Here is a 13,821-nt window from a genome sequence, read left to right as displayed (position 1 = left end):
TCAAACCAACTATGTTTCATACCCCGAACCTCAACGAGGAAGCTTATTGTCATTGAATCCTAGCCCAAAAGATGAATGCCATCGGATGGATACACCCTACAGACAAAATTCACCCTATATGGCTAAATCAGATCAAAAACCTCTCAGTGGACATTCAGTTTAATTCCCTTGCAACGGAGAAGACCTCATCAGACAGCAAAGACAGTATTTTTCCCAAGAGGGGAGGATACTGATGGTGATGGAGGGGCCTTCTTGAGGGATAAGGATTCCTGCTGGGAAGGGGTACATGTTTAAATCCACTCTCTTTCTATGGATTATTTGAGAAATGCATGGGCTGCTTTTCTCTTTCACTGTGTGTCACCCATCTTTTCTGTAGTTCAGATTTTTTTTTAAAAAAAAATTTCAGTCCTCAAAGGTTTTATATCTCTCAAATTGACCTTGAAATGTAGTAACCGGGATTTATGAAAATGAAATGTTTTGATTAAACATAGATACGAATGTTCTTTATTATAAACGGTCCAGTTTTACTGTAAAGGCTGACATTTATATCATTCGTAACTTGGGATTAATCAAAACATGAGCTTTTAAGTTGTCGCGAGACCTGTATGTGATGTGACATTTATATTTGTGGATTCATTTTTAAAAAAGGTGTACCCCACCCTTGCACCAAAAGGCAGCGCTCAAGGCAGCTTTAACACTTTACAAAAGAATAAAGAGCTGATCCCACATTTCATTCTTTCGTTCAGTCATTTAGTTGTGTCCGACTCTTCGTGACCCCATGGACCAGAGCACGCCAGGCCCTCCTATCTTCCACTGCCTCCCGGAATTGGGTCAGATTCATGTTGGTTGCTTTGGTGACGCTGTCCAACCAACTTTTGTTGGCAAGGTGATATCTCTGCTTTTTAAGATGCTGTCAAGGTTTGTCACCGTTTTCCTCCCAAGAAGCAGGCGTCTTTTAATTTCGTGGCTGCTGTCTCCATTTGCAGTGATTATGGAGCCCAAGAAAGTAAAATCTGTCACTGCCTCCATAGCTTTTTTTTAAAAAAGGATATATTTAACCCTGCCAGACCATCCAACTATTCAAATTAAATGAACCAACATTAGAAGAGCAAAGGATGAGGATCGGAGATGGGCACGTGCCATGGTTCAGTGCTTTGGTGTGGTTGGGTGGATCGGGCCCACAGGTGTTCTGTGGGCACCTGGGATTCCGTGGCCCGCCTCCTCCCAAGTGCCCACTGCGTAGGAAAGCCCCCTGCCATTCTGATTCTGACAGGGCATCCACAGGAGGAGGTACCTGTGCAACCCCTGTGGGCCTGATCCGCCAAACCCTTGAACCATGGTAAATGCACATCTCTAATGCGGAGGGAGGCAGTGGAAGACAGGAAGGCCTGGTGTGCTCTGGTCCATGGGGTCACGAAGAGTCGGACACGACTTAAGGACTAAACAGCAACAATGAGGATACATAGATTAAAAAAAACAAACAGGAAAGCTGATGAAATGTCATAAAAGATGTGTGTTTACTCCCTTCTTAAAAGCAGTCAGATATCAACTCCCTTGTCTTCCATAACCTAGGACAGTGGTTCTTAATGTGGGCAATAATGCCCCCCAGGGGGCGATTTCATTTTTCAGGGGAGCGGTAGAACGAAAAGGGGCGGTGTGGGGGCGAAAGAACAGAAGGGGGCGGTAGGGGGGCGCTGGAGCGAGCCAAACCTGTGAAGGCGACTGCAGCCGCAGTGCTGGCAGTAGATCCAGTGCTGCTGCCGCTGCCAGATGATCCAGCTCTTTCTACCTGCCACGTCTCCTTTAAGGGAGCACTGAGTGTGGATCGGGTGGAAGGAAAGGGTCTCTTGGGTCCTCATCCTTGCCCTGTGAAGCACTGCCTCGCACCCAGGTGGGGAGGGAGACTAGGTAGGTAGGTAGGTAGGTAGGTAGGTAGGTAGGTAGGTAGGTAGGTAGGTAGGTAGGTAGGTAGGTAGGTAGGTAGGTAGGTAGGTAGGTAGGTAAGATATCATCACCTCAGGGAGGGGGCGATGATAAATTACTCAATGGCTCAAGGGGGCGTTTCTTTCAAAAAGGTTAAGAACCACTGACCTAGGAGGCCCTTTCTTGCATGATGGTTCTGGAATGGGTGGTATTTTTAGAAGGAACTCTTCTGAAGATCTTTACATTCCGACAGGCTTGAAAGCAGGGATGTTGGCAAGTACAGTAATTGGGTCCGAGTCCTTATTAAAAACAAGCTTTGCCCCCTCCCAAAAAAGGGACGGTGGCTAGATTTCAAGTCAAGAGTCGTGTCCAAGTCACTGGGAGAGAAACCCAAATACATAGAATCAGAGCCCGTGTCATTGGTGTGACTTAAGTCCGACTTGACAGCAAGTCCCACAACTCAAGTGCTTATCCCTGCTTGAAACAAGAGGGGTGGTTCCCCCAGACAGGCAGGCTTCAGTCTGTGCAGGGTTGAAAGCCAACACCTTGAATTGGGCCCGGCATGGAACTAGAAGCCAGTTTTCAGGTGTCGGATCCGTAAGAGGATGCCTGACTCCTCCTGGAGTCCCTACAGAGATATATAGACCTCCTGGATAAAAAAACCCAGAAGCCTATGTTGGTCATAGCTGGCATTTCTTCCAGTTAAGGAGTTAATCCCAGAATAAAATCAGGCAATCATTGACAAGCATATCAAAATTCATCTCGGTTCATTGTTGTAATAATCCCAGGCAACATCAGCTTGTCTATTTTTCTAAGCTTTATTTCTCTACATTGCTTCTATAGTCCATAACATAAAATCCTCAATCATCAAATATTATGTAATAAATCAGAGAGTCTTACAGTTGTAAGAAAAACTGTAGGCACAAATACTTGAAAATACACCCTTGCCACTTGTAAAAAGATTCCAGTGTCAAGACTTAAGTTGTACCTTGTCTGAACCCAGAATAGAGGAGTAAAATTGCAACATATCTGAAATACAGTGGTGCCTTGATTTACGAACTTAATCCGTAATGGAATGGTATTCATAAGTCAAAACGTTTGTAAGTCAAAGTATCATTTCCCATAGGAATGCACTGAAACCTGATTAATCCGTTCCGGCTGTTTTTTGTTCTTATGTCAAGGCATGGTTTGTAAGTCAAAGCATTCGTTCCCATAGGAACTAATGCAAGACCGGTTAATCCGTCCTCTACCACGAGGGGGAGAAATTTTTTTAACCTAAAATGATTTAGATTTTAAAAAGGGAAGGAAAGGAGGGAGACAGAGAAAGAGAAGACAATGGGGGAGGGAGAGAGCTTGGAGTCTAAAACACATGCTAAACTCAGACATTTTAAACCCACACATTTTACACCAACACATTTTAAACCAAGCCAGCACAGACCCTTGCAAAAAACCTTTCTGATTTGCAAGGGAAGCATGCAGGAATATTGCAAAAGCACAGAAAACAAACGGAGCAGATCAGAAATGCAAAGGGAATGAAGCAAAAAAGCAAGAGAAGCATGCATGAACCATTGCATAAAAAAGGAGCAGATCAGAAATGCAAAGAGAACAAAACAAAAAAGCAAGGGAAGTACAGTATGCATGAACCATTGCAAAAGCACAGAAAACAAACGGAGCAGATAGGAAATGCAAAGAGAACGAGGCAAAAAGCATGAAGACACATTGAAAATGGGGGGAGGGAAACCAAAAAGCAAACAACCCCCCAAGACCCATCTGAAATGGGGGGAGGGAACGAAAAAAACCAAACAAATTCCCCAAAACCCATCAGAAACCCAAGAGATGGGAAACCTGACATCTGAGCGTTCAGCCTGGAGGCAGGCGGTGCATCATGGCCTCTCCCAATTTGAAGAGACCCTTGTCCAGCAGACCGAGGCAAAGAGGCAGTCCCGAAACAAGCAAAACCAGGGAGCTGGACAGGGAACAGATTGTATTTGTCTTCAATGTGGAAGAGATTGTCACTCTCGAATTGGCCTTCTCAGCCACACTAGACGCTGTTCCAAGACTTGCATACAGAGCACGATACCATAGTCTCTTGAGATTGAAGGATGCCTACTAACTCAAAATGTTCGTAGGTCAAGGTGTTAGTAAGTCAAGGCAACACTGTAATGTTTTAAGTCACATTCTGAAAAATACAGGAGCTTTATAGCCTATCAAGGCAGCTTTGAAGATCAGCAGGCAGAGAATACATCTCTAAGGAATAAAATTGTTGAAAACCTATGAAAGTAAGCAACATTACCCAGGCTGTTAGCATATCTACACACACACAAAATTAATATAATTATAATTCATATAATTAATATAATCACCCAGCCAACACACTGAAGTCTAGGTAAAGTCCATGTCAAGTGGTAAGACGTTATGAAACCTGGATGCCTCCTGGAAATGTGTGTTTTATGCTCCATATTTATGCTCTGTGTATGCTTATGCACAAAAGCTGTCGATGCAGAGGTTGCTGTTTCCATACAAGGTTCCATTGACTTGGCAACGCCTGTTAGGTTCTGGCACAGGAATCAATAATCTTGATGTAATTTTTTCCTATGGCAACTTTTGAAGATGGCAAAGGCATCAGATCGCTGGACCCACTGATGCCAACCCTCGCTATTCGCAGCTCCTGCACATTAATGTCAATAGATAGCACTACAGTAGATACGGGATCGGTATCTGCTGATTCAGCTATCTACAGTCTAGAAATGTTAAAAATATTAAAGGAAAAATCCTAGAAATATATATTTCTAAAGATGTAGTTACTAGACCTGGCCACTAGAGGGAACCAAAGGCCCTGCTATGTATAGCATTCACTATTAAAATACAGTGGTGCCTCGCATAACGGGCGTCCTGTTTAACGACGAATCCGCATAGCGACAATGTTTTTGCAATCGCTTTTGCAATCGCATAACGATGTTTTCTATGGGGAAAAATCGCTTTGCGATCATCAGTAAGCTGTCACTTACTGATGATCGCATAACGATGTTTTTTCCCCAGCTGATCGGCGGTTCCAAAATGGCCACCGGGTAAAACAGGGACAGATTCCTCGCTTACCGGATGCCCAAAATGGCCGTCGTATAGAGGATTTTTGCTTAAAAGGTAAGTTTTAAGCCCACAGGAATGCATTGAAGGGGTTTCAATGGATTCCTATGGGCTTTTTAAATCCGCATAGTGATGAATCCGTATAGTGATGATTTTTGCTGCACGGATTATCGTCGCTATGCGGGGCACCACTGTAGTGTTTGCTGTAACCCACATTTTTCAGCACCCATGGGGGAGGGGTTTAGAACCAATCTCCCATGGATACGGGGGTCCTACTGTCCTGTATAACAGAGGTCCCCAACCCCTGGTTTGTGGCCTGGTGCCGGTCCGTGGCTTGAGCCAGACAGGGCTGTGGAGACAGGCCTCCTGCCCCACCCCCTGCACGCACTCACCCCCACATAGCTGATCCGCGAATGTGTGAGTGTTGCGCTGCCATTTGCGCATGCGTGTGTGGGCACCTGCACAAGCGCCGCACTGCCATTTGCGCATGCGCTCATTCATGCACATGCACTCATTTGCACATGCGCATGTGCGCGGGGGGGTGCCCTCTCTTCTCCAGTCGGTCTCCGGGGTAAAAAAGTTTGGGGACCCCTGCTGTGTAACACATAATTTTAATAGTCTTCTATCAAATGTTTACTATTTCTCATCTCTTTTTACAAATTGAAAAGCAAAACAGATGGTCAATTTCCAAGAAAGCTTAGGAATTCAGTCACTGCCAGAGCTGGCTCACTGCTGTGAAAAACTAATATAAACTATTAATATAAACTCCCGTATCTTCAGGGGATTAGTTTCAAGCACTCTCCAACAATGCTGAAAACTGTGGATAATCACAAACACTATACATAACATGGTAAAAGAAAAAAAATCAAGCCATGTATTAATAGAACTGACCACTAAACAAAGTCAGAGACCATTCTATGGTCACCAACAATACATAGCATGGTCTCTGGCTCTATCTAGTGGCCGGTTCTGGTAAATACATCATGAAAATACATATTTATAACTTTTTCTTTTCCTTTTAATATTTTTAATATTTTCAGACTTCATTTTAGCTGTCTGTCTCTATGAATAAAGGCAAGCACCCATGTTTCCTGACTTCCAACAAACTAACAAAAGCATAAATAGCATTTGTATCAAGAATAACCAAGTTGAAAGACACGCTTTAATACGGCCAGCTATTTACCATCATTTACTATTATTCCAGGCTACAGAAAGAAGAAAATGGAAAAATTTCATTATGTTATGAAGTGACAGTGGAAAAGGAAAAAGTCACAACAATCTCTATTTTTCTAAGAATTCATTCTTTAACAACGTTGACTCTAGAGCACCTGGAGAGATGTAAACTTTACAACTCAACAAGTCTCCATGATGTAAAAGATAGACTTTGAAGCTAAAGGGGAAACTAAAAGGAGGGACTTAAATGTTTTCATAAAGTAGGTTAAGAGCTCAAAAAATAAACTTGAATAGGGCCCGACTCTGCAATGACTTTGCTAACAACATCCTGAGTAGGTTTGCTCTGTCTACATATTGTGAATGAAATATTTCCCACAGTCCTGCCATTTTTGCGGTTTCTCTCCTGTGTGGATTCTGATGCCTCATGAAGTCTGACTCGGGAACGAAACATTTCTCTCAGTCTTGCGTTTGTCCGATCTCTCCCTTGTGCCCCTGAAGGTGTAAATTCTGGGCAAAACTTTTCCCATCCTCCTGGCATTTGTATGGCTTCTCTCCTGTGTGGACTTTCTGGTGCCCAAGAAGGTGTGAACTCTGAGCAAAACATCTCCCACATTCCTGACACTTATATGGTTTCTCTCCAGTGTGGACACTCTGATGTTTCAAAAGGATTGTGCTATAAGAAAAACATTTCCCACACTCCTGGCATTTGTACGGTTTCTCTCCCGTGTGGACCCTCTGGTGTTTTAAAAGTGTGGAACTGTAAGAAAAACATTTTCCACATTCCTGGCATTTGTACGCTTTTTCTCCCGTGTGGACCCTCTGGTGTTTCAAAAGGGTTGAACTGTAAGAAAAATATTTCCCACACTCCTGGCATTTGTATGGCTTCTCTCCACTGTGAACTCTCTGGTGTGTCAGAAGCTGCGAATTCTGAGCAAAACATTTCCCACACTCTTCGCATGTGTACGGTTTCTCTCCTGTGTGCACTCTGTAGTGTACCCGAAGTGTTGAATTGCGATTAAAACATTTCCCACATTCCTGGCATTTGTATGGTTTCTGTCCTGTGTGGGCTCTCTGGTGTGTCAGAAGGTTCGAAGTGTATTTAAAACATTTCCCACATTCCGGGCATTCGTACGGTTTCTCTTGTGTGTGGAATATATGATGCTTGCCATAAGTTGAAACATAAAAAAACCCTTTCTTACATTCCTCCCATGTACACAGTTCTTCTCCTGTGTGGGCTTTTTGCTGATAATGGTATTTCTCCCCTCCTCCATCGATTCCCTGGTGGCTCGCAGGTTGCAGTTTGCTATCATCCCCTTTTCCAGATGCTTCGTTTTCGAAACATATGTTTGCGGCGTGGACCTTCTCGTGAAGCGTAAGTGCCATCCTTTCAGCAAAATATTTCCCACATACGGTGCATTTGTAGGGTGCGCTTCTTGTACGATGTTCCTGATCTGCTGGAAGAAGAAGGATAGGGGAAAAAAAATTTGAATCCTAAATGTGTGAGATGAAAGCCTCCGGAAGGAGAAAAGAGTCAAAATGAACCAACTGGATCTTTAAAGGAGAACAACATGAGAAAAATCTATGAGAGGCGAAAGATGGCAGACATGGACATAGTCCTGACCATTTTTCAATATGAGTGCATCACCCACATGCCCTATTCCAAAACTGACTGCAAACCCAATACAGTGGTGCCTCGCTTAACGAGCGCCTCGCTGAGCGATGAAATCGCTTAACGAGGTGCTCTGGGCCATCGCTGGAGCATTCGCTCAGCGATGGCCCCTATGGGCTTTTTTCGCTTTGCGATATTCGCTAAGCGAATCGCTTAGCGAATATCGCATAACGAAGCCGGGGAGAACAGCTGATCGGCGGTTCCAAAATGGCCGCCGGAAGGTCCGCGCCGCATTTTCGCGCCCTGCCCTCGCTTACCGAGGGCGCGAAAATGGTGGCGCTATGGAAGAAACTCGCACAGCGGTGAGTTTTCAAGGTTTCTATGGCTTTTTTATTCCCGCACAGCGATGTTTCGCTATAGCGAAGGTTAATCCGGAACGGATTAACCTCACTATGCGAGGCACCACTGTATTTCTTAGGATTGAGTCTTGACCATTCAAGCGGTATAAAACTGACCCTCTTCTAAGGAAAGCTGGGAAGCCAGACAAGCGATACAACATTTGTTTGAGTGAGTAAGATACCTTGTTTCCCCGAAAATAAGACCGGGTCTTATATTAATTTTTGCTCCAAAATACACAGTAGGGCTTCTTTTCAGGGGATGTTTTATTTTTGTCATGTACAACCATCGATATTTATTCAAATGCAGCCCTGTCATCATCTTCTGGTTGGTGCACAAGGGTGGAGGGCGGGGTTTCACTTAACTAGGGCTTATTTTTGGACAAGTCAAGATGTACTTACTTAGTAGAGCCTTTGAGTGTGGAAGATGGTGGCCTGTTTAAGTTTTAGTGCAATGCTTTAAATTCCACCACCCCTCTTTGTTTGAATGTTTTCATTTTGTGCTTTTGATTTGCTTCAAATATCTTATGTTTTGATTTTGTCTCATTCAGCTTTGGAACCCACCTTGAAATCTTGTGATATAGGGCAGGCTAGAAATGTTTAAATAAATAAAATAGATAGATCAACTCCAACCTGTTAAGGAGTCCCCCCCTGTCTCATTGTCGCGAAGCGGTGCCGCGCTAACTGGACGTTCAACAGGTCTTGTGGTTGCCCAGATGCTTTCCTCACCATCTGGGGTAGAAAGAGAATCTTGCTGTTTTGCTCCTCATAGAAAACCAAAAGTTCCATTTTTATGGAAGAAGTTGCATAATTCAGCTCATGCTACTTCCTTCCTTCCTTCCTTCCTTCCTTATTTGTTTGTTTGTTTGATTTATACCCCACCCATGTGGTCTATATGACCACTCTAGGCGGCTTAAAATACAGTGGTGCCTCGCTTAACGATGTTAATTGGTTCCAAAAAAATCGCTGCTAAGCGATTTCACCGCTAAGCGAAACACGGTTTCCCAATGATATGCATTGAAAACCAGATAATCCGTTCCAATAGGAATGAATTGCTGTCCTTAAGCGAAAATCACCATAGGAAACATCGCTAAGCAAAATGCAGTTCCCCAATTGAAATGCATTGAAACCTATTCAATGCATCTCAATGGGGGAAAAAAATACAACAAATTTAAAAAGAGCCAGAACAAAGTTAAATTTGGTTAACAAAGGGTTTATTAAGTGCACTTTATGATTTCAAACATTTTAAACAGTAAACTTTAACTTTATAAAAAACAGAAAAACATTTAAAAAACAGCAAACATGAGGCTGTTTAAACCATCATTAAACGAAACAGGGGACCCAAAATTTAATCGCTATGTGAAGCATGGTCCCAACCATCGCTAAGCAAAAATCACCTATAGGGACTATCGTTAATCGAAGCGTAAAAACGCTCTGAAAAAGTCATCGCTAAGCAATTTCATCGTTAAACGAAGCAATTGCTAAGTGAGGCACCACTGTACACTTTTCCATGCTGTGTGTCTGTTACTTTTCCATTTGCCTTAGCCCATCCTTGTCGTCCATCATCACACCCAGGCCAGGCGGTGAAGATCAAAATCTCCTTCCTGACTCAAGATACTTTGCCTTTGATGAAGATGAACTTCATTTCCCATTGTGCTTCAACACTGGCCAGGTTGGCCGAGGCTGATGGGATCTGGAATTCAACCATGCTGGGAGGTCCTCAGGAATTCCCTAGAACTCATTTAAGGAAACCCCCCCACAAGAAGTGTTATGGTTGATAGTACTGTCACAGCACTTGGCATGAACTAGGAAAAGGAGCCTTACCGAGAGAGGCCGCATTCTGACGATTCTCCTCCATGTCTTCCCTGTGGAGGGATCTCTGGTCCGGATCCGGCGGCGCCCATTTGTCTGGGGTGAAATTCTCCCCCTCGGTGACCCGATCCTGGAGAAAAAGAAAACATTTCCCGCTTACAACAAACAGAAGCAAATGTAATTTTGTGAACCAAAGCCTTCCTCACACTCTCAGCATCACAGAGAAAGAGGACACAATCTATCGAAGGAGGGATATATTTCTCTCTGCATCTGGTGGGGTATAGAGACCAGATATACTCTCCACCCCTGCTTCACAATCACCAGGAGGAAAGACTCTCACCTTCTTCTCTTCCTGCCTCTTCTCCTCGGCCTGACTCAAGAGGAAGCCTTCGGCCAGGGCCACCGCCTGGGAGCTGGTCTCTGCTCCACATTCCCTCACCCAGCTGGACATCACCGGGGGAAGGACGGTCAGGAACTGCTCCAGGACCACCAGATCCAGGATCTGAGCCTTGGTGTGTTGCTCTGGCTTCAGCCACTGGCGGCAAAGATGGTGGAGTTGGGTGCAAACCTCTCGGGGCCCCTCCGCCTGCTTGTAGGAGAGTCGTCTGAAGCGCTGGCGCTGTTCATCTGAGCTGACAATGTTCTCGTCTAGAACCTTCTTTCTATTTCCTTCCAATAATTCCACACTCTTTCCACTCTGGATGGATTGGGGGTCTCTTCTTGCTTCATCCATCTTTGATCCGTGTTCAATGGAAGCCTCCAATGGGATTAAAGGAAACCACCACCAAATTCAGGGGACGTGGTGGCACTGTGTGCTAAACCGCAGAAGCCTCTGTGCTGCAAGGTCAGAAGATCAGCCGTCGTAAGATCGAATCCACGTGATGGAGTGAGCTCCTGTCACTTGTCCCAGCTCCTGCCAACCTAGCAGTTCAAAAGCATGTTAATGCAAGTAGATAAATAGGTACCACCATGGTGGGAAGGTAAGAGTGTTCCGTGTCTAGTCGCGCTGGCCACGGAAACGGTCTATGGACAAACGCTGGCTCTACAGCTTGGAGACGGGGATGAGCACCGTGCCCTAGAGTGAGACGCGACTGGACTAAATGTCAAGGGGAACCTTTACCTTTACTTTACCACCAAATTTTCCCTAGTGCAAAGGCTGTATGATCAGATCTGGCTCTGCAAGATCAAAATATTGTTCTTTTAACAATTCTTAAATGATTCTTAGAGCATTTGCGAAGGCAAAATGTGGGAAATGGGTCTCCTTCCTGATGCCAAAACAGGAATGACTGACCCATGGAATTTCCTTCAGTCGAAACCTGCTCCTATTCTTTACCTGAGATGCAATGACTGCAAACCACCCCCCATGTATTACTCTCTTAGCATTCAGAATCCCTCATCACCCGTAAACTCCGTTCTGATTCCTTCTGCTCTTGAAAAGTCCTCCTCAAGCCTTTTTTCTAGCCTCATCATCATCATCACGTGATGTTCAACCAATGCAGATGTATGGAAACCTCTTCAAGGGTGTTGTGAAAACAGATTTTACTACGAAGTGGATCATCTGTTCCTTTCTCCTTGGGATGCTCTGGGGCCATTTAGTAACTCGTCCAAGACCACAGAGATCGGCTCTTCTCCTAAGAACTGATCGAATAGAATTGAAGTCCGAACCTCTGTATCCATCCACAACCAGGTACCCAAAGGACAAACGGTTTGGGTAAACAGCAATCGTTTACCCAAATGATTTTTAAGGTCACATTTACTAACATGTTTTACTTTCCCTGGGCCCTTTTGAAGGACAAAAAACCCACACATTTTAAATAAATGCTGTCTAACTCTCAATAGACGTAATGATTTATCAACTGAACCGAAAATAGACATAAGCCCTTGATATTCTGAGAAGCACATCACGGCTTCTTTATTTCTCATGTGCTTTGTTGGAATTCTTGTCATTCTTGAGTTCCTTCCCCCCCCCCCAAAAAACTATATTATTTGACTCTGCATTTTTGTGGTAGGCTGCCTCAGCAGAGGGAGGTTCCTAAGCACCAGCTTTCCTATCTTGCCCTTCTGGAAGAGAACCAAAGTTTTTCCAGGGCACTTTTTTTGGGGGTGTGGTGGTTTTCAAACCTCCCCCCTCCTCCACCCCCCTTAATCCCTTCTCCTCTGTAGCATCAGAGCTACTATTAGGAAGAGCAAAACTTTGGCCACTAGAGGCTGGTCAGGACGGGGCAGTCCTTCCCTCGCCTTCCCACTCTCTCTGGTTTTCCTCCTGTTCGTGTATACAGTGGTGCCTCGCTAGACAATGATAATCCTTTCCACTGAAATTGAAATCATTGTCTAGCGAAAAGCATTTCCCCATTGGAATGCATTGAAACCTGTTTAATGTGTTCCGATGAGGAAGAATCGTCGTTGTCTAGGGAAGATCGGCCATGGGAAAGCCGCTTTGCGAACCGCCGATGAGCTGTTTAAATCGCTGTCTTGCGAAGCTTAGGTCGTGAAAACACCCGTTTTGTGAGCACGGAGGGAGCTGTCAAAATCGTTGTCTTGCGAAAATCGGTTTGCGAAGCAGGGACTAAACATTGTCCAGCGAAATTCCCCCATAGGAATCACTGTTTTGCGAAACCCTATAGCGATCGCAAAAAGTCAATGTCTAGCGAAAAAAACTGTCATGTGGGGTAACTGTCTAGCGAGACACCACTGTATGTGTGTGTGTTGATGATGATGATGTACCTCCCCTGGGCCACTCCAGCTTCCCTTAACTTTAAACCTGCTTCCCCATCGGAGCCACGGAGGCTATCCTGGCGCTCAATGAGCCACCCCCAGGCGGGGACCCTCTTAATGGAGGCGGGGGGGGGGGAGAAAGGACAACCTGGCCCTTTTGCTTCAGGCAGCAAAATCTCTTAGGCCACCGCTTCTCTCTCTCTCTCTCTCTCTCTCTCTCTCTCTCTCTCTCGGAAGGCAACATTTCCTTCTTCTGGAGTTTGGGAAGGGAAAATTCCAGCCTTGCAGCCGATGCAGCACAGGCATCGGTTCATGACTTTTTTTGGGGGGGGGGGGTTTCTTTTCTTGGCTACAGTTTTTCTGCACCATCCATGGGGTTGGGGGGGTAGGCTAGTGCCCAGCCTGAGGAAGCGAGACTTTTATCCACGAAAGCTTGCAGTTTGCCTGATTGATTATTTATTTTTATTTATTTATTATTTGTTTATTATTTTATTTATTTGATTTATACCCCGCCCATCTGGCCTAAAAGGCCACTCTGATTGACTGACTGACTGACTGATTGATTGATTTAGGGGTTCAATAAAGGTATCCTCCTCCTCCTCCTCCTCTTGCATTGGGGTGATCCGAAGAACCAAACGGGGGCTTTTCCTAATCCTTGGGGTGAGTCTCTCCCTCCCACGCCCCAGATCCTCCTCCCTTCCCTCCCCACTTTCCCCGGTCTCCCCCCCACACCTCTCCCCCCCCCCGGAGACAGACTCACCACCCTGGGGGAACCCCTTGCGGGAAGCTCGGAAGAGGGTCGCGGCGAGGAGACAAAAGCCCCCTGTTTCCTTCCGGAAGGGGAAAAAAGAGGAGACAGGAAGGGACTTTTTGTGGAGGGGGACTCTTTTGTCGCGCAGGCCTCCTCCTCCTCCTCCACTTCCTGTCCGCCCGGTTCGCTTCCTCTCTAGGAATCACTACTCTATGCACTTAACCCTTCGGGAGGATAGGAAGAAGGAGACAATCAGCCCTCCCCCTCCCCCTCACCTTAGGGTTAGGCTTTTCAGACAACCGGGCTCTCTTTGCTCCCTTCTGGCCATGGAGGGAAAGGGCTTTGGGGGGGGTGGGATT

The 13,821-nt window shown here is 45.2% G+C and overlaps 1 protein-coding gene across 4 annotated transcripts; it reads right to left on the bottom strand.

Annotated features, from left to right (window-relative positions):
- Nucleotides 1–2,722: 2,722 nt before the first annotated feature.
- Nucleotides 2,723–13,589, bottom strand: LOC110069979 (uncharacterized). 4 transcript variants are annotated; one of them, XM_072988181.2, is made up of 5 exons: nt 13,472–13,589; nt 10,337–10,917; nt 10,009–10,126; nt 8,818–8,916; nt 2,723–7,634 (listed from the first exon to the last, which is right to left on the bottom strand). In XM_072988181.2, the coding sequence occupies exons 2-5, from the start codon at nt 10,727–10,729 to the stop codon at nt 6,637–6,639; spliced, it is 1,608 nt and encodes a 535-aa protein (XP_072844282.2). In that variant the 5' UTR covers nt 10,730–10,917; nt 13,472–13,589; the 3' UTR covers nt 2,723–6,636. The 4 variants fall into 4 exon arrangements, with proteins under 4 accessions (XP_072844282.2, XP_072844283.2, XP_072844284.2 ...); XM_072988182.2 differs by having other exon boundaries at nt 2,723–7,631; XM_072988183.2 differs by lacking the exon at nt 8,818–8,916.
- Nucleotides 13,590–13,821: the final 232 nt, after the last annotated feature.

Source organism: Pogona vitticeps, chromosome 2 (genome assembly GCF_051106095.1).
Source record: "Pogona vitticeps strain Pit_001003342236 chromosome 2, PviZW2.1, whole genome shotgun sequence".
Classification (NCBI taxonomy): domain Eukaryota; kingdom Metazoa; phylum Chordata; class Lepidosauria; order Squamata; family Agamidae; genus Pogona; species Pogona vitticeps.
Note: the sequence above shows the minus strand (reverse complement) of the source record. Positions and strands in the feature narration are given on the sequence as shown.